We start from the raw sequence: 21680 nt of genomic DNA on the forward strand, positions 1-21680 counted from the left end.
ATACCTGTCTCTAATATGATAGGTATTAATTGAATGAGCTAATTCTTTTTTTCTGGTCTAGCAAATTATGTAAAGGAAACTTAAAGCCCTGACTACTGTTCAAACTCTTCAGAAGTGAGTCATGAACAGCCACAGTTACTGAGGTCATCTTGACATGGCTGAATATTGAGGTCTACGCATACTAAGTACAAGATTTTAAACATTATAATGAAAAAGAATTCCTTCTTTTGAGATATTTTTTCCCCCTGATTCATTGAGCATGCTTATAAGGTGTACTTTGAGAAGTAGCACTTGACTGTGTTTAAAGAATATTATACTTCTACTGCTCCACTAATTGTATATAATTTTGATGTCATCCTTCATGTGTCTCTGTCTTGTTTTGCTCATTGATTTATAGCCTTGTTAAGCTGTTTACTATGTTTCTGCCCTTGCTCTCACATTTTCAGTTGAGATCCAAAATCCAGAACTTGATCCAAGAACAGTTTATTTTCTTTGCACTGTCATCCCTTTCTTAAGACTGCTTTAAAGCTGTACCTTTTAAATGATGCTCTTTCCTTCTTTCTGTCATTTAGCTCCTGCACCTTGAACTATATTTGTATTGATTTAATTCCTTTTCGTCATTCTGCCAACTTGCATACTGTCCAGATTCTAAAATGGAGCAGATAAAAGGTGAAAATTCATATGGATTGTATGCATCTATTTTGAAAATAAAGTGTCCATCATTGAGATTTCTCTGGAAAGAGAAAGAAATGAAACCTCTGTCTTTTTCATTAGTTGATTGATGATAGGAGGAGGATGGTGGCATGAAGTTGAATTCAGACTGCATTTTTGCTGCCTCTTCTCATCAGTCCCTGATTGGATCAGGAAAAAACACCTTATGCATATCACCAAGTAATACTAGTGTATTGTTTTTTGGCTTTGCAAGAAGTAAAGCAAGCATAATTTTAAGGTTTCTAGTAAGATGAATTGCTAGTAACATCAGGCACAAATACTGAGGTTAAAGAAACAGACCCAGACTAGTGTGCTACTGTATGTAGAGTATATATATATATTTGTTGACTGTTTTGCTTCTATTTTTCCTATAGAAGGAGCATAAAATAATTTACATATGAATTTGCTTTTTTCTGTTGTTTACAGCATCATGGGAAAATTAGAAAGACCAACTTTATGAAGAAACATGAAAAGGTATGTGTTTTATCTTAGCTGACTTTGGCAACAAATATTTTCTTCCTGCTCTTCTCCTGGTTTTGCATTTTGTTTTGCCTCATTGTTTATTGGAGAAGAAACAGAGTTGCATAAATGACAGTTATTATGGTGTACTGATTTTGTGTGATGCAAATTTCGGTTGATACATTCTTATTGTTTTGAAATTTAACTGTAGCATAAATTCATCTCTTAAAGTAATGTTTTTTTTGTGTAACAAATGTGCTTAATAAAGGTAGTTAAAGGACATCATACATGGAAGAGCCAGATATCAGAAGTTCTCTGAAAGATATTAGAGTAATAGGTGGTTAGTAGTTTTGAAAGTCAAATCAATAATTCCCAGTGATGCATTGAGGTATAAGAGCCAAAGTTTCTGTTTTGATGCTTGGAAACTTTGCACTCCTATCCATTTCTTAGGATTCCATCAGACTATTAACTAACCTTTCCATGGTTATAAATAGCTACATGTCATTGATTTCAGTAGTTATACCAGTTTTTCTGTCAGAGCCTTGATATGCTAGGACAAGCAAATACCTAAATTTGTATTTATAACTGTAATATAAAGAGATAAATTCTAACATTTGTCATTTCTTGACTTAATTTTAAACAAACCTGTAGAGTAAGAGCAATTCAGACAGCACTAAATCCCTGCTGAAACAATCATTATATCCTCCTCTTGTTCATGCTACAGGCAGTGTAGATAATATGAAAAGAATTCTAACAGTGATACTTAGCCTGATAATTCTTTGCTTCTGATTCTGCCTGTAGTCTTTTTCCTAATTTTCTGCTGCCTCAGCAGGAGGACAGAGTCCTTGCCAATCTAAAGACTTCTTTCCAAGTTTTCTTATTTCTGTATGGGCACAGTTTTGCATGTGAAAGTGTAAGTGAGCATAGTTCTACTTCAACAGTGCAGTGTGTTGCATCACTAGGTAGATCCTTATGTAAATGTAAGAATTTGGAAGTCTCTAAATTCATGTGTCCTGTACACGTGGGCATCATGTGTGTTTTGTCCCTGGCAAACTCCTGAAAACTTCCAGAGCATTTAATTATTTTCAGGAATGCTGTATTTTTGAAATACCTTCAGTCTTAATTAGTAGATAAATAATTTTCAGGAGAAGGAATAACTAAACTAAAATGTTCTTTTCCTTGCATTCTCTGCATAAAAAGTGTTTTGTTTTATTCCTTCTTGGCAATAGATTTCCATCTTGGAAGATGATATGGGAACAACCAGGGGCATAGGAAACAGCTAGGGACGTACAATAAATGGGAAAAGAGAGATTTGATGAAGAAATACCCAGTTTGTGATTACCTTAATTGTACTGTAGAGCTTGAACTCCTGTGTCATTGGTTATGTTAAATGAACTGATTTCACTACTTAGTGTTCCGAAGTGCTTCTATTAACAATGAGGGTAACTCAAATGCAAACAAATGTAAGCAAAATTAATGGTCAAAAAGATGAGTAAGATTTCAGTGACTTTTTACTTTAATTAGATCAATTCTAATTTTGTAGGCTTTATATTTACCATACAACCTAAGCATTGAATGATGTTCCGAAAACATTGTTAGACATATTTGTGTACATGTCTAACAGTGTCTCACGCAGGTGGTTGTCCAGCTGTAACAAGGAACTTGCATAATCAGGGAAGACTTCGAAGACTGCGAATGATCTGATTCTTGCACCTTTTTGTTGCATTCAATATTAGTCTTACTTTGAAGAGAACTAGGACTTCCTAATTCTGGTAGGTCAACTATAGTTAGCAGAAAATCTCTCTAGAGTTGACAGTGTTGCATTGACCTCTGACTGCATTAAAGAAACAAGGGGTGTGTCCTAGGGGTTAATGAATAGGATGGGTACATTGTGGCATTTTGAAAGCACCTTTCCTTCTATTTATAGAACACTGATTCTCTGCTAATGTGTCACTTTATAGTTTATAGGTTAGGACCGTTCTGCTATTAAGTATTAATGCCAGAAACTGAGACTGCTTGTAGGTCATAGTACAGTCTGGTTTTGAAAGTTTCTGAGGCATGGTAGAATGCAGGTCCTAAGAGCATCTTCCAGACCTACATTCCTTTCCTATACTGTAATCTTTATAAATATTTGTACAGAGATACAGTTGCCCAGATGTAAAACTGCATATATAGGTACTATGATTCTGTAGTGAGGGAAACTGAAATGTAGGGATAAAAGTTTACATATGTAGCGTTATGAATAAAGTCTCATTTGCTTCAGTTGGTGTGACAGCTTGTATCAATACCTTCCCTCAGAGAAGCTTGTTTGAAGACTGATTTACAGACCAGACTTGCCTGACTCCATGTGGGTGCCTGCATCTAAGCTGATGTCTTTTTATAGACGATGCAGAGCGAGTCAATGCAGTCATTGGAGTGCAGGGTGCAATTACTCGTACTCAAGTAGGTTCTATGTTCATTCAGATGAATTGCACCATAAAGTACATTGATTAGATTTCTACTGGCTGTAATGGTAGCCAGGAAACTAGTTTGACTGTACACACCCACTTGGCAGGAAGCAAACATTAAATAAATGGTTCCCTTAAAGTTTGGGTACAGCCAGGCTAAAAATCTGTTTCTTGATTCTTAACTCTGTCCAGTCCAGAGGCCATGGTTTGGTTTTTTATTTAATTAGAAAAAAGTAAATCTTGTGAATGAGGGGAAAAAAATTGACTTTATCATTCTGTTTGTTGCCTTTGTGCTAACAACAGCAGCATATGTTGTGTTTCTTTGCATAGTTGCCATAGAACAATGTTTTCCCAGCTTAGTGAAAAGTGAGAGATCTTTCTGGTGAAGCTACTTGTGCAGGAGTATGCTTTTTCAGGTGTCAGTCTGTCAAGAGATCAAGTGTGCTGGTAGTTTATCAGAAAAGAGTTTGTCTAGAATACCTGTTTCAGCTTCATTCCAGGATTTCTTTTGTGTCAGGATTCCTAGCTTGCAACTGAAGATGTTTGGAAGGAAGGCTTGGAAATGCTTTCTGCCTTAGTTCCTTGCAGATTTGCAAAAATCTTATTCTTTACTAGGTGCTGTTTGGAGGAATTTCCAAACCATTCCTGATCTGCTAGGAATTTATTTCTGTCAAAGAAATAAACCCAGAGTGCTTCTACAAGCTACATACTCTTAGAATGAACTCTTCTGGCTTTTCCAGAAGAAAGTATTTCTCTCAAATAACTTGAAAGTTCAAAACTATATTCTATTTCAGCAAGAGCTGATAATACTAAGAGCAGGAAACTTGTGAAGTAACTGTATATGAAACACAAGTCTTGGGAGACATGGTCTAAGGTGAGGCGTGCCTGCCCATGGCAGGGGGGTTGGAACTAGATGATCTTAAGGTCCTTTCCAACCCAAACAATTCTGTGATTCTGTGATTACTGAATGTATGCTGATTTTGCTTGCTAGCTGCTTGGAGTTTGCACATTTTAATTAGTGTATGCTTGTTTACTTTTTCTGTTGATAATAAAAAATGTTCACAGAGCTGAGGTGTTTAGAGGCAGAAGGGCAGGGGATTATGCAGTTCATAACTTACACTGTACCTGCATTCTGACTAAGGGTGCTGTGCTAAGGTTTTGACTACATTTATGCTATTTTTAGACTGCTTTCTTTGTTAGCTAAGAGGTAGCTTTGGGGACACCTCCTGGATTTGAAAAGCTAAAACATGTATTAGAAATAACTTTTTGTTTTGCTGAAGAAATGTGTGGTTGCATTTTAATGTAATGACACAGAGGTGCTGGTGGTGTATTTGAGGGTTGTTCTTTCCCAGAAGCATTTTGGAATAAACTTTATTTGGAAATTCTTCATCAGGGATTTAGCAACAGGACAGGGGGTGATGGGCTTAAACTTAAATGGGAAGTTCAGGTTAGACACAGGGAAGAAGTTCTTTCCTGTGAGGGTGGTGAGGCACTGGCATAGGTTACCCAAACAAGTGGTAAATGCTCCATCCCTGCCAGTGTTCAAGGACAGGCTGAATGTAGCTTTGGGCAACATGGTCCAGTGAGAGGCATCCCTGCCCATGTCAGGGGGGGGTCGAACTAGATGATCTTAAGGTTCTTTCCAGCTCAAACCATTCTATGATTCCTCTTAAAACTTGGCTTCTCTGCTAGTAAGAATAAATCACTGTATACTACAGAAAAGGGAAACTGGATGTCAAAGTAGGGAGAATGAAATACAGACTTAAAAGGAAACAAGTCTGTCCCTTGTCAGAGCTTTTGACAGTCTGGGTCATAGATAAATCTCTGCAGTCCTAACTATGCTGTCCGAGTTGTAATACTACCCACTTCTGCCTTTTGAACTGTACTTTTCCTTATTTAAAATAGTTTATTTTAAAAATACTTAACATTGAAAAATCAGGAACTCATTTTTCTGTGAAATTCAGTCAAATTCAGTGTTACTTCACACAACCTGTAATGCTTGAAATATCCATCAGTGTCAGCTGAGGTGTGAAGATGATGTTGTATGGTGCAAAAGAAGGATAATGGACAAAATAGCTCTCTAAATGCGAAGTTGAGTAAATGTGCTGTGTTCTATTAACATGTTTGCCTGTACCTGCAGGCAGCTCTTGATACAGCAGCTCATGTGGCAAAGGAGCTGACCTTGGGCTCAGCCAGCTGAATTCTTTATTTTAGCCAGCAGAACTAGTGGGAAGCAGAAGCACTCTGGGCCCACACACTTGACACTCTTTGGGCTGCATCTTGAATACTCTGTCCAGTTTTGCCCCCTACAGTACAAGACACACATTAATAAACCAGAACAAGTTCAACAGAGAACTGTCAAAGCAGTCAGAGGCTGGAGCACTTGCCCTTCAAGGAGAGCCTGAGGGAAGTGCAGTTGGTCAAGCTGGAGAAGGGAGGACTAAAAGCAGCTTGTCTTATACAAGTATGGAGATTATCAGGACTGTATTATACAAGGATGGATGGTGAGAGAAGCAGTGAGAAGCAGTAAGGAGCAGTGAGTGTAAGCTGAAACAATGTTTTTACTGGATATAAAACTTTTTCCTTACAAGGACATCAAGGCAGTAACATGGGTTTCCCAAAGAGCTGGAACAGTTGCAGTCCCTGGAGGCTTCCAAGACTGGACTGGTAAAGTCCTGAGCAACCTCACCTGATCTCCTCCTCTGAGCAGGAGGGGTTTGAGTAGAGAACTCCTGAGGACCTTTCCACCCAGAATTGTCCAATGATTGAGTGTATTGTAAGAAACTAGGAATATAGTAACAAAGGCATTTCCTGTGTAAAACAGTAAGTTGAAGTGTTCTCATTTCTGATTTTCTGATGAAAAATGTTTTCTTCAGTTTTGGATATCAAAAAGGTAACATTTTCATTATGGTATCAAGAAAGCAAAAGAGAAAATGAAAACTAAAAAGTTAAAATCAGCAAAAATATAAATAAAACCACCTCAGCAATTTTTGGGGGGAAAAAACGAGCAGTTAATACTTCATATTCCCACAGAGATGGTTGATCAATTTATTTGTTTATTTAAATCGGGTTTAGAAAGTGAAATTCATAGAAGAGCTGGGGTAGGCAAGGACCTCTGGTCTAGTCCAATGCTCCTGCTTAAGCAGGGACATGTAGTGCACGTTGCTCAGAGCCATGCCTGCTTCGGTTTTGATAATCTGCAAGGATGGAGAATTCACAGTCTGCCTTGGGCAGTAAGTTGTGGTCTTTAACTGTGCTGAGGGCTAAAAAATTTTTGTTCCTGTATTTAATTTCCTGTATTACCATTGGTGCCCATCGCCAAATTGTTACAGAAGGCTGTTTATTAGAGTGATTTAATACGGTGTTTAAGATGAGGAACTCTTGTTATGACTTTGCACCTTTGTGAAAGGAAGAGGCTTTGTCTAAAATGATTCAAGCAAAATGGATACATTGATACTTTAACAGAATCTTCTGTTACGCTTTTTCAAAATGCAAATGCGAGTGAAATATTTATCTTCAGTAAGCAAAAGAAGCCAAAATATACTTAGAAGTTGTTTGATGCTTATATAAATCTGTAAAAACTTGTTTTGTTCTGCACAGACCTTTGTAGGTGATTATAGATTATAGACTGACTGTAGACAATAGCATAAATCTAAACCTTTACATTTTTTCACTAGCTAGAAATTCAGTGTGCTGCTAAGAAGCCTAACTGGTCTTCCTGTTGATAAACAGAAGAAAACTATATGCACCTTGGGAACACTATAAAATATATTCTTTCCTCTTGAATCCTAGGTCAGGCAAGGTAATTTAATAGGACAAGTAAATCTATAAATCTAGTGCCAGGAAATCTCTCATCAGATCCACTGTATAGCTCAAAAATGTTCCTATTTATTGTGTAGTCAGAACTATTGCCATGTTAAAAATAGAGCTCTATATCTTTATCTCAATCAATAAGTGTGTGCTCATGTAAGTAGGCTGTATGACTTTCGTGAATTACAGTGATTCCCCAGAGACCAAAAGGATGTGAGAACAACATCTTGTGGTACTGCAGGAAAGATCTATTGGACTGAAAATGTCTTGTTTCTGTTTTAGACCAGCAATCACCTCCTTGGGCCAAAGCCATTTCCCCTGGACAGATTGTTAGCAATATTATATAGTATTGTGGACAACAGAGTTGCTCCAACTGCAAATATATTTTCCCAGGTGAGTGTGTACTTTTTTCATTTCTTTTTTTTACTGTCTGGAAATTTTGAAAGGGTTTTCCCTTGTTTTTTCTGTCTATTCTCATTCCATCTAATTTGAATTAAATGTAGTCAGAAAACAACCACAGCAGTAATTTAAAGGTGAAAGCTTAGAGTAATATTTGTCTGTAATACTAGCTATGAATTCATGAAGAAACCTAATAGTTAACTTTTTCCTGATCCTGAGCTGTGATATGTGTTTATTATTTCTGTGGCTTCTCACTGAAGTCTGTTAGCCAGTTTGTGTTTCAATTAAGTGTGTAAATGCTCACTGTCCTATAGCCAGAATTTGTTACCTTGTAACACATGTTACAGAAATACAGTGGTGAAGAAGGAGCAGAGAGAGGAATAAGGTATTTGCAGGTGAAAAGTGTTGTCATACATGTATTTTAGGGTTTATGTTTTCATTTGGACCAGCTCTTGCGGAAGAGAGTCAGTGTCCAATTTCGCTAGATGGCAGCATAACTGTGGAGTTGAATGGAATTGAGCAAATCCAGAGTTTTCTCTAGAGCTCTGGGTTTGTCAAGTGTAAATACCTGCATAAGTAAAGATAGTTTTCTGTTGTTGACTTGATGCCTAGGTTTTTCACGTTTACCTTAGAAGATCTTGATTTCTTTCCTGCTTTCCAGATGCGCTTGACTTTTGCCTATAGAAATATTTTCTACTTTTCCTTGCTAGGTCTCAAATATAGCAAAAGGTTATTTGCATCTGATGTCTGCTTTCCCCTAAAGTTCTAGGACACATATGTTCAAGATACTTAAACAGTTTGTTACTGCTTTAATCATTCCTATTCAGTGTTCACACAAATATTTGGCAGAATTAATCTTCCACATTTGTAGAATAACCAACAGTAAATATACATATTGTAAAATCAGCCAACAGAGAAACTAGGGAATTGTAGTGCTTTATTTAACCATCAGTAGGTGCGTATCTTCACTAATAGTGGAGGGGACCCAAGTGCTTTACAGATGCAGTAGGAAATTTAAACGTTCACATAATGATTTCTCTCAAGCTCCTTTAGTTAAAGGTTGTTACATGATTTGAGGCATGAGGCGTTATTAGACATCAACTTGGAAAATCTAATACAAACATTTACTTTTTGTAATTAGATAAGTGGTTTTTCAGCCCACCTTGAGATGTCAATGCAATAGCTTCAGAGGTGTTGAGGAAGTGGCTGAAAAATAAAGTTTAGACACATTTATGCATCCGGTACTTGTTTCTTGCCTTTCTTCTGTGATTTCACAGCACCTCAGGAATTCATTGTGTATTCAGAAGGAACCCTAACTCTCTCTGTTTCAACCCGAACTCTTATAGTATTTCAAGGCTAGATGAAGTTTCTGATGGGCAAATGTAATAATGAAAGGACCCCAAATTTTGTTGAAGCAGACAGTTTCTGACTAGACTTAGAGTGATTGCTGCAACCTTGTAGCTACTTACAGCAATTTTGAGGCGCAAAGAGCACAAGGATTTTGGTGTTCATAAAGTTGCATAAATTTGGCCAGCTATATCTATTAACTCGTTTTTTGTGGCTAGTGTCAGATGTAGCCTGTTTTCTTTATGAATGTTTTGTTGATTCTTTAATTTACTGTACTGTGAAGTCTGTCAATCAGATCTCTCAGTCAAGGTATCAGTCAGCCTTGCAGAATGCTGGCTTTGTGTTTTCCTCTATGCAGTGCATTTTTAAGACACAAAATGTTGAAGTTGAAACTCAGAATACTGAGGCAGAAGGCAGTTGTCTTATTTAATGATGTTAGATTATCAACAATGATTGATCTAGGTTTAGTTCAGTAAGAAATGAAGTTGTATAACACTGTTATTAAAATTGAGAAAAAAGTAAGATAGATACAATCCAAGTAACGTTCAGATTGGTTTCACCACTTCTCCGAATCTACTGGTGATCCACCATGTAGGTACTACTTGTTTTAAGTCTCTCCCTGACCCATTCATCTTATAACATCATGTGAAAAGACATGAATGTATTATATAACAGTTTTACAATATATTTCTAATTTAGTATGTCTGCATATTTTATGTGCATCCAGATGAGAGAACATGTCATTATTCCAAGGCACACTTAAGAAGTACCAAAGACATAGTTTATACTATATAGTATACACTGTAGTGTAATTCCCTCTTAGACTAAATTGCAGAATGAAAAAATTCATATAAATACTTCATTCGAATGTAGAGTGTACACTAGATGGCAGTGGTATCAAAGAATAACTGGAATTCTTTATTTTTCTGAATATATAAATATTAAGCTATAAAAAAGAAAAAGGTTGTATTAAGCCTTAACTAGGTTAGGGCAAAGAAGTTGAAATTAAATTTGTTTTTACAAAACCAAGATTTATAAATGAATTTGTAGTATTTTTAATTATGTAAGCAATTTTTGCATTCAAAATCTAATGTAAACAATCAAAATGCAGCAGAATTTGAAATAGGTGTTTGGAATTAGTTCTATCTAGGCATAAAATTAAATTTCATAGTTTAAACCAACGTACATTCCACTGATTTTTGCCACTAATTGTGCTGTAAATATATATTTCAAATAAATATTTAGGAGCTGGATTATCCTTAGCAGTATCAATACTGCTAGATACCATAAGCATTTATTTGCTTGTTTGTGTGTACATCACGGAAATCATTCTTGAATTGTACAGAAGTTTAAAATGTTTTAAATAAAATGTTGGGCCTATTAACTGATTCAACATTAATTTTTAGTTCACTTTAATTTGTAAACTGAAAGGCTGTACATGAACCAAATAATTATTCTCCCCATGTACTGTCAGAAAATAGTGTGTCTTAGCTTTAAAGTTGATCAACAATGTCAGTCAAGCTTGGTGAAGGACTAGCAGCTGCTTCAAGTTCTGTCATGTTGCTGATATTTCCTATTGCTTCTTGTTTCTTGTGCATAATTTCTATTCACATGAAAATTTTGGTTATTAGCTTTTCAAAAATGAAACTTTTATGCTAATAAGGAGCAAAATTTCAATTTTCTGTTTAATGCTAGGGTTTATTGAAAATCTTTCATTTTTACTGAATAGAATTTCAACCTAAAATTTGAATCTTAATCTAACTTTTGCCTTTTGATGTTAATTAGTCCTTAAAATGTTCTCATTTTTTTTTCAAACAGAAAGTTAATGTGTTCCTTTCAGAAGTGTGGTCTTTGCAATTGATAAGAGACTAAGCTTTTCCTGCTGGAACTTCTTGCTGTAATTGGGTTACATGAGAAAGAATGGGGCTCATTCATTTTTTTATCACTAACCAGTACTGGGAAGTAGCACCAGGGAAAAAACCCAAACATGCAAGTTTCCACTTCTGCAAATGAAAATTGTTTCAGTTACCCCCATAAAAGCTGAAATTTCTCCCAGTTTTATGCTATTTTTAGGTAAAATTCTAATGCATTTAGTGAGGATTGATTGAGAGAAAGTTAGATTTTTTTATTATTATTTTAGGCTACCGTTGTAAGTATATATGTGAATATAGGTTTATATTTACTTGATAAGTTTTCAGTACTTCTTTTCCTCCAGAATATTCACTGCTTTTCTTAGTAGTTCTAATTTGTTGTTATACTGGTTTTTAATACATTGTGTTAGTGTGTCTATGTCACTAAATTTGGTTGTTTGAAATTATTTGTTTGGCATTTAAAGCAAGAGATAACAGACCTTAAAAGCACTATTGATTTCTGTAACTGTTTCAGAGGACAAGATCTTTACGTGTTCTTTCTTCAGATGGACTTATCATTTAATAATTTGACACATTGAAGATGGTATAGCCACCATCACTGGCACTCATGTTCTGTGCCTGGGACAGAACTCACTCAGTTGATGTTTTTGTCGGATGTATGGCTCGGTCAAGCATGTGGCTGATGTATTTTAAAAGATAATATATTTTTAATGGTGGAAAACTTCAGATATACTTTCACACAGTGTTAAAAACAGTGCCACATTGGAGTATGCAGCATGCATCCTACAACAGCAGACAAATTATAGGGTGTCCTTACTTAGATACAGCAGTCAATGCATTTTCAGACTTGGGGAACAACCAGGAGTATGATTTATGTGTCTTTGTGGACTTACTGTGCAGAGTATGAAGTGTGCATTGTGTCCAATTATTACAAAACAGAGGGATACAAAGAAACTTTATAATGCCTACCACAAGTGCAAAATGCAAAGGGTCTGAAAGTCTACTCAGTTCTCGTATGTATAAGGGGAGAGCTTCATTTTGTGTTTCCCACATTCAGACAGAAATATAGCATTATTCTCTTTATAAAAATGTGCCTTAGTATAGGACATGGGTGAACTTATGCACCAAACATTGTGCCAGAATTATCAGCATTGATTTAAATCAGCTCATTTTGCATTAAAGGCTACAAGGGCAGCAAAATTAATATCACAACCAATAAGCGAGTAGATATTTTCATTGTCATAATTATAGCTTATGTTATGGTGTACAGGCCAAAATTAACCAATACTTTTTCCTCTACCAAAATGATTTTTCAATTACTTCTTCACATCACTTTATAATCGGAACCATTTTTCATTTTCTAGACATTTTATCTTGCTTCAGCTTTCTTGTGAAATACACTTTTTTGTAAAGAGAATTGACTACGTATAGTTTTGAGCTATAATGTTTCTTTTTTATGTAAAAATTGAATTAGACCTTTTGCCTTGCGTACTTCTGCAGATTTTATTCATGTTAATGTATCCCTGAATGTTTGGAAAGACATCTATGCAGAGAGGTGTGATAACTTCTCAGAATATACTAATAGCTTAAAATTACCAAATAGGTAACTAAACTGATCAGTAAATTTGATTCTGTTTGCATTTTCACTCTAGTGCATGAGACTGTAAGATCACCTTAGAAAAGTTTGGTTTCTGTTTATATTTTGCACCAGATTTGGTTTTACTGTTGCTCATTATATTCCACTAATATTTTAAGGTAGTTGTATAATTAGAATTTATTTCTGACTATAGTGCATTTGGAAACAGATTTCTACAAAGGCTATTTATCTCGGTGTGTGTAAGGTGACATATTGGGTGTTTTGTGCCTCAGTCTAAATTTCATTTGTTAGAGATTTCTTATCTGTTTGAGACTGGATACAAGAAAAGAATCTGAATTTCCTAAAAATACCATATATTCCTGAAACGAATATAAATGTGTAAGAACTTGGAATGAAGGTTAACCAACTTAATTTTTTTCAGTCTGGAAAAGCAGTGAAGAGCACGGCAAATTGTTGGCCACAGAGCAAGAGCTTTTTATCTGAAGTTACAATAAGTCTGCAGATACGAGATTTAGAGTTAGTGTCTTAAGTGCTGGTATTGGTGTACGGTGGGTCTATTAGAAATACACAAACCCACTAATGTACATAGCATGCCTCCAGCTGGAGGGAGCCAGAGGAATGTAATTTCCTTCAATTAAAGAGGGAAAAAAAGAAGAAATGCCTTTTCATGGAGCATACAAATCTGAGAGGTTTCTTTTCTTTTTGTCCTGCTTTCTTGTCTGCCTAATATGGATAAATGAAGGAAAAATAGTGTTACATGTGTAAACTGAAAGAGTATGTGGCAATTTACTTGCAGGATTTCTTTGTCCCTGCTGTGTTAGAAATATGCTTTATATCTTATTTTTTTCAGATGAGAATTTGCTACTTACGCGACCCTTTTTGTACTTGCCAACTATGGTAAAATTCTGATTGCAGGATTGAAAAGCTGTCTGGTTCTGTTATTTACTTATTTGATGAAGAGTTTGCTTTTATTATTGCATAGCCTTTCTGGACACCAGATACCCACACCACAATTGTAGAACTAACTCTGTTAATGCATTATATTAGATCCTCTTGATGTAGGAACTTTGATAAAAAAGAATGCTGTCAGCAGGGTGGTTTTTTTTTCTTCCAAATGTAAAACATTGTAATTGCTTCTACAAGCTCAGTTTGTGTTAATGTTTGGAAATACTAAATTTTGCATTCTGCACTTGACAACTCTTGGCAGAATGAGAATTATTCATTTTTGCCAGATCAGCTGTTCCTGTATGGTTTTCCAGCTTTCCTTGCTTTCATGGGGACTGCTCATAACAGCATTTTACATCTGACTTGACTAGAGTGTTTAAGACAACCAGAATAGTCGCCTACCTACTCACTTTTCACTGGAGAGTTTCCAGGGAAAAGATCTGGTTGAAAATGTGTGTTATGCTGTGCTATTCCCTAAGAGGCAGAATGAAGATGAGTGGGAGCCATTTTTAATTTAGAGTCTGTGAAAAACACAGAACATGCTCTTACACTGGTTATGTCATAAGTAGATTTTTTTGGGGTGGGTCATTTGTCTTTTTGAAAACAAGCAAAATGTTGAAAAAATGAAAATTCCTGCTGATTCTGCTTTTTCTTCTCTGAATCCACTTTTCTTTGCTTCCCTTTTATTGTGAAAGTTCCAAAGTGTTGTGCTTGTCTTTCTTCTGGATAACCGGGTAGAGCCAGTGCTAAAATTTTACCTGAAATAAGTTCATAGCAAATGTTAGCTACGTAAGTGTGTGGGATGACATCTTGGTAGAATGTACTTCTGTCCTATTCTTAGATGAACTTAACATTCAAAACTTCATGATTGAAGTTTTATATTTTGGTGAGATTTCTTGTTTTCTGGTTGAATGTTTACCAGACAAGTTTTTAATCTCATGAATAACATTGCAAGTGATTCAAGACTTAATTACAGTTTATCATGCATCTAAATTTGGAGAGTGTCTTACTTTGCTTTATACACCCATTAGGCAGTACTGAGCAGCAGTACCTCAAGATTAGGTAGAGGTTTGAATAGTCATATACAAAAATGTTGATATATTTGAACAATTATTTTATATGTTGTTAAAATGTTGAATTGGTGAGTATTAAAGTAGTAAACATTCCAAAGTGAGATAATTGTTGAAGTTGTTGTCTCTTGCAGTTGCAGGTGTATGTAATTTTTTTCTTAAATTTTGTTTCTGGGATATGATCAAACATTATATGAGCATCTCTCATATAAGGAAAAGCTGAGGGAGTGGGGCCTAGATGAGAGAAGGCTCAGGGGGGATCTGATCAGTGTATGTAAGTATTGAGTCTGGTCCCATCCACTTGATGTCCTCCCTTCTTTTCAGTAGGACAAGAGGCAATAGGCATAAACTAAGACCCAGGGAGTTCCACCTGAACATGAGGATGAACTTGTTTACTATGAGGGTGACTGATCATTAGACTAAGTTGTCCAGAGAGGCTGTGGAGTCTCCTTCCCTGGAGATACTCAGGAGCTGTCTGGACACAATCCTGAGTAATGTGCTCTGGATGACCCTGCTTGAGCAGGGACATTGGACTAGATGACCTCCAGTGGTCCCTTCCACTCTCAACCATGCTGTGATTCTGAGATTTCTCTATCTTCATTATTTCTTGAGTTCTGGATTTAATTTACAAGAGAAAATGTCATCAGCCTCTGCTTCTGTCCTGTTGGTTTAATCTGCAAATGATTGTTTGCATTTCACTGTCCTCTTCTTGCTTCAGAGGAAAGTACATAAAATTACAGAGCTTAACCCAGTCTGGCTGTGAGAGTTATCATCCCCATAGTGGTCATATTATGATTTTTTGCAGGGGGAAGTATTTATTTTTACAAAAAAAAAAAAAAGGAAATAGATGGAAAAGGTCTTAAAAGCTTCTTTTATTCTTTTTCTTTTTTTATCATGAAAACTACAAAGATTTGTGATATACCTCACTGTCTAGTCCATCAGAAGACTTTTGCTTCATAGCCTCCCTATGATAGGCATGATTGAATATAAACTTTGGATTCTGGAGTCATCTCGTTCTCTTTACTGGTTCTAATAAGCTTCCCCTCCTCTTCCAGTACAGGTGAAGATACATAGACACATCTTGCCACCACAGGATATTTTTTTAGGCTTATGTTATATGGGACATTTGTATATGATTTGTATATCCCCTGCAGGTTTACTGTCCAAATGGGGTTATAATGCACCTTTTTGTCTCGTTACTTCATGGTTGCCCAGTACTTAAAAGATAGCTTGAATTGTTAGAACGGCTTTCTTTGCAGTAAGAAACTTGTAGCTGCATTTTTTTATAAGCTTATATTATTACTGTTGTATTTAATCCTAATGCCTAATTCTTTCTAGGTGAATTATGCATCAGACATGCTTAATTTTGCTTGAGCTGTCTATTGATTAGAAAGTACAGTAATCTATTGATCAGTACTCTTGATTTTCAGTAGGTTTGGGAAGATGGTGATAAGAGGTAATAAATAACTCTTATTTTCTCATTTTCTGTTACTGGTCACTGAACTAATCTGACAGAAATTCATGAGCTGAAATAGGAACTTAATGTGATGCACAGCATGGTGACATAGTTAGCACTTTAGCAGTGACTATGGCAGCTTGAGAGAGCCTGCTGTTCAGCAAAAGGAAAGGAGAAAACATTACTTACTTTTAACTAAATAGCTGACTGTATGTTTTTTTTTTAAGTCTCAGCATGGCTGTGAATAAAAATTATTCTTAGTTCAAGTAGTACTTTCTAACTAAAATTGTGAAGAAACTAATAGGCTTGATTCCTTCTAGTTTCAGTTGAAGAAAAAAGATCATCTTTTAGAAAAACCAGTTATGTTTGAGCTATGTTGTGTTGTTTGACCTAGTACAATCTTGTTTTCATCTTGTGGGGGTATATGTTTAATACAGCTTTAGAATCTCTTGGGAGGCTTTCTTAATCAAATTCTGTTCTGTTTGAATTCTTTCTTTTCAGTAATTTCAAGTAGAACACTCACCTTATTTCTGTGAAGAGCTTCTGATGATAGTGCCCGGCTTTGCACTAAATCTGTGTTCTTAGAAACTTAATGCATTTACGAAGAAAAATTGTTGTGAATTATTGAAAACCAATTTTATTGGAAGAAATCTTGGTTATGACAAAGGAAAGGCTACAGAGAGGGATGGAGGGAGGGAGAGAAGGCTTCAGATGAAATTGAGTTTATCAGGAAGATAAAAGGAATTCCTAAATTTGTTCTGCCTTTTATCTAGAAAAAACAACTCATTTAAAAACTTCCTTGCTATTTCATCTTAGTTTGTATTTCATTAACATCTCCCTAAGAATTCACAGACTCAAATAAACCAGTAAGTAGCTCTATGATAAGGTTTTCTAACACTGATTTACACTAAATTCGTACTTTTCAGATACAATCAAATAAAAAATACAGTTTTTGAGGTAGGTATGCAAGTTTGCTACAGAAGTGATGGAGACTTTTGTATACTCCCTGAATGTGTTAGTAACTTTCACAAACAATTCTGGTGTCCCTGTGATCTTAATGTTATATATGCCTCTGAGACCTTCACATGTCTTGGATTGCATGCTATATAACATAGGGAATGTGTTGCATCAGTCAACAGTTTCTTCAGCTTCTGTTCTCTTTTAGCATTATTTGTAAACAGTATTTGAAGCTTCAAATTTTAACTTATCTATGAAAACGTGTTAGTGTATAAAGGAAGTAAATATGAATACATGGAAGATGAAACAGTTTCTTCCCTGCTTCCAGACTCTATCCTTTCCATCCCTTTCTTTACATAATTATTTAGAAATTGGTTTCAGGCACTTAGTGGAAGGAGCATCGTTCAATACTCCAGGAACAAATTCACACTGTGTTTACATCAAGCAGTTGCAGCTGAAGCTTGTTAGTGATTGCCTCCCAGATTAAAAAAAATTCTTCACTGTGGTACATGAACTCCTATTGTTTGGAGATAAATAATCAGCTCATCCCCTCTTTAGGGAAGAACAAAGAACATAATAGTACATCTGGTTCATCTGTTAAGACAGCAAAGATTAATTAAGCAAATACTGCAGAACCTCTCTTGATAACACATATATCTAAAACTGGCCTGTGTATGATAAGGTTTTTAATCAGTTTGCTTTAACCATTTAGAGTATGCACATAATCTATTCCAGAATCACCATATATTCATAGAAATAAGTTAGGACACAATAATACGAAGATAAGGCAAATCAGAGAATTAGGGTAGTGTTCATTAGTTCTCTTGCAAGTCTCTTAGTTTAAGATGATACGGTTAGGAGGATGTAAGACTAGAAGGAACCTGTTGGGCCTCCAGGTGATGTTATTAGCACTTCATAAATTTTATCTGTCTTCCTTAAAAATTATTTGGCTGGTTTCCGAAAATTTGGATTGCAACCTGTCTGGGGAAATTAACAGTCTCTTTATTGAGGGCTACTTGTACAGAGCCTGGTTCAGTGACACACAGTTTTAAACCTCAAACTAGCCTGGGTAGTCAAATTGTTACATCGAGCATCCGTATTTCTTCACTTGCATCATGGCTAGAACTAGTTGCAGGTTTAAGACTACTCAAGGCCAGTTTTACCTGTTTTACTTTTTGCTGACATTGTTGTTTACCTTAAATAGCTTCACTTGCTCCTTACTTGAGGAGAGTTGTAAGGGCACAGATATCCTGTCAAGATCTTAATTTTGCAAGCCTTCACTTATTAAATATGTCTCTTTCTTCTCTGCACATACAGTAATGAATGTAATTGCAGCTTCAGTAACATCATGAAGACTGGTTAAATAGTTGGCTATAATTTTATGTTCTCTTTACTGATATACTGCTTGTACTTGTTCTGATATGGTCCCTGTCTGCTCCCTGCCTAATGTGCTCTTACATCTCCCTAAGTTGTAGTCTTTTTAGGTAGTTACACCCCACTTGTCACTTCAATACAGATGATTCTGCTGTATCACATGTGAAATAAATCTGTGGCATTGTATCTTTACCAGGGAACTCTTCCAGTTTTTTATGAGGCTGAGAAGTATCGAGGCTAAGTACATGTACAGTGTTAGAGCACAAGGTAGCAAAATGGTACATTAAAGAATATGTTGTATGACTTCAATGCATACTTGCACTGTTTCTGCCCTGCCAGCTGCAGTCAGTTCTAACTACTAACTTTCTACTTGACATCCCTCCTCCCCCAAAGACCCTCTGCTGCCTTCTGTGTCCATTTGATAGGGATAGAGGGACTTGCCACAGTATCTTGGACAAAAGAAGCAGCTGCATTACAGTTAATTTGAAAGAGAGGATTTCAAAATACGAAGCTTGTTGACAACAGAATGCCTCCTGATACATGAGAGATAGTTAAGAATTGGCTTAATCTCTCTTCCCCATCTATGGAAATGAAAACTGGAAAATAATGGGGGAGGGAGCAGTGTGGAAAATTGTTAGCAGGGTGTGAGCAAATCTCACCTATGCAAAATTTATATTCTTAGTGTTAGAAATATTGCTTATGTAAAATAGGAAGAGTGTCAGAATAGGCTGAAACAAATCCTACAGCAGCTCAGGCTTGGAAAAGCTTGATTCAGAAAAAATATGTTTTTAGAGGAGACATTGCTGAATATCTGAAGGTGCATTAGGAGTTGCACAAGGTCTCTGTCCTTACCACCTTATGATTTAATTTCTCACATGCGGTGAAGGAGGGTGGATGACAGAGAAAATAATGTGATTATTTCAGATGAGATTGATTTCTAGCTGTGTGTAAATGTCTGCAGAGTAAAAGTATATCTGACTTAGTCAGTGTGCATTTCTGGTTAATGGAGAGAAATAGACATGCAGAGAACATCCCATATGCCTTGATGTAGACATGAGCATGTAAAGCCACTCTGTTTATGAAAAGCTTAAATATCTAAATTAGGTTACAGTGTAGCATGTCCTGATGTACTGATTTTGCTCCATCAACTAGACAGAGAGTCAAGAATGCCTCAAATTTACGATGCATTTATCTAAACTATTCTGTCCTGAAGGACTGAAAAGTGTTTTCTCAGTAGTTATTCTTCATACTGACCAAAAGGTGTTTTCTGAGTTGCTTGTAAAATAAACAGAAAAATGCACCATCAAATATCCCTTCTTGGATGTCATATTCCTAGTCAAAATGCTTGCAGAATAGGGGAAATGACTGATTTATACACCTTCCCACACATTCCTCCTGTGGATTAAGTTGGCCAGTTATGCTGCGCTGTATACCTGGGAAGAGCATGCCCAGGGTTGCATTGGGTGGCTGACAAGCTGAGGTTGGCCTTTCCATCTTTTGTTTTGATGGATTGCACTTTACTTATTCCTGAGAGCAACTGCTGAATCCCTGTCTTTTCAATGACAAGGTTTTCCTGGTAGAAGCTTATTTTACAGAATTCTGTGGTAATGATCTGTCATTTTACATCCTTGAAACTGCAACGTGAACCGTATATCTTTGAACCGTATTTCAGTAACAGCATCTGCAGAACAGCTCAGTGTCTTGTAGGAAGCACTCTGAGAGTGATCTTTTTTCTATGTGAGAAAGCTAAGTATGTCAAGAAAGGTTGGATCTTCCACCTTTGTTTGAAATATGAAGAGGCAGAGTGAAGCTCTGCAAGTGGAATTGATAGAAGAATTACAAAAAAGTAAAAGGCCACTCAGTTATTTATATTTCAGGAAACTTTTTAGAGGTAAAATTTCAAAATATGACTTAGCTTATTCAGAGTGGATTTTGGGCATAGCTTAACTGAAATGAAAATTGTAATATTGAAGAGAGATCTGGTTCAGATGAGCAGATGCTGATCTGTAAGTGCGTTGCATTAACATGTGATGGAGAAGCTTTAAAATCTATATGAGGTCATAAAAATAAATAAAATTAAAAAATCCCAGTACCAAAATGTCTGTATTTTAATACCCAAATTAGTGTTTTGTTTTCTAAATAATATTTATTTCTGAATATTACTTTAAATTTGTGTATGTTGGCATTTTTAATAGCACATGGTGCTAGCTCTCCATAGCAATTCACGTAAAACGTTGAAAGGGATCTTTCAGTGTGCATGTTTTTACATACACTTTTTTCCTTTCTGCTCACCTTCCGTATGTGTTTCTTGAAATATAATACAAATGAAAAGTGGGAAATTCACCATTAGCACATTCCAGTAAGAGGAGCAAAATATACAGACAGAACACGTGTAGCTTCTGAAATGTTCAGAATTCAGACGTTGGTTACTAGGGAGTTTAAAAAAAACCCAGAAGGGGTGGTAGCTAGAGAATTTATTAAAAGGCATAGATAGAGAGGATGATGACCCAAGTTGATCTAATTTAATAATTGAAGACTGCTGGGTATGTTATAGACCATCTGTGACCTACATAAAATGAACAAGGAGGTCTTCCATGTTCTAGATATTTAGACAAGAAATACGAAGAAGCACATCAACAGATGAACAAATCATACACAAAAAAAAAATTGCTATAGTTGATACAGAGAGTAAACAGATTGACTTTAAGAGATTACCACACAGACATGAGAAGAAAACTGAGGATTGTTGTTACAAAATGATCTTTTTCAGCCTTTTTTATTTATCACTAGCATATGGCCTAGGAACTTTTTGCAACAAATATTTTGTAGCCTGGAGTGGCCTCTAATGGATGTATGACACTGATGGTGCAGAGAAGAGCTTTTTAATAATTTGTGTGACTGTAGTGCTTGTGAAAGATGCTAGACTGCCAGCCTAGAAGATTGGGAAACTTAAGTAATCTCTTCTGATTCACTGAACAGGTATAGCAGGGCCATCAATGGCATAAACTCTCTGTATTGCTTTTTGATTGTATCCTGAAAAATGTATCTTTAGCTATTAGCTGACTGCCTGTTAGCTAATAAGGACAGAAATTTACATTTAATTTCATCCTGGATACTTAGCTCTTAAAAAGGAACTTTTGACATAGCTAAGCTTTTTGTTTAAATTATGAATTTGTATCATAAAATGCAAGGACTACCAGTGGAAGTAGTGAAGGACTGGGAACACATGGTGACTGG

At 35.9% G+C, this 21680-nt stretch overlaps 1 protein-coding gene across 5 annotated transcripts in view; it reads left to right on the forward strand.

The window, feature by feature from the left end:
* ORC5 (origin recognition complex subunit 5) overlaps positions 1–21680 on the forward strand; it is a 72025-nt gene that overhangs the window by 23981 nt on the left and 26364 nt on the right. For all 5 annotated transcript variants that reach the window (XM_031048339.1, XM_005148401.2, XM_031048340.1 and 2 more), the window contains exons 12-13: positions 1138–1185; positions 7710–7820. In XM_031048339.1, the coding sequence (XP_030904199.1) occupies positions 1138–1185; positions 7710–7820 (159 nt within the window). The remainder of the gene's footprint in view (positions 1–1137; positions 1186–7709; positions 7821–21680) is intronic.

Source organism: Melopsittacus undulatus, chromosome 5 (assembly GCF_012275295.1).
Source record: "Melopsittacus undulatus isolate bMelUnd1 chromosome 5, bMelUnd1.mat.Z, whole genome shotgun sequence".
Lineage (NCBI taxonomy): Eukaryota > Metazoa > Chordata > Aves > Psittaciformes > Psittaculidae > Melopsittacus > Melopsittacus undulatus.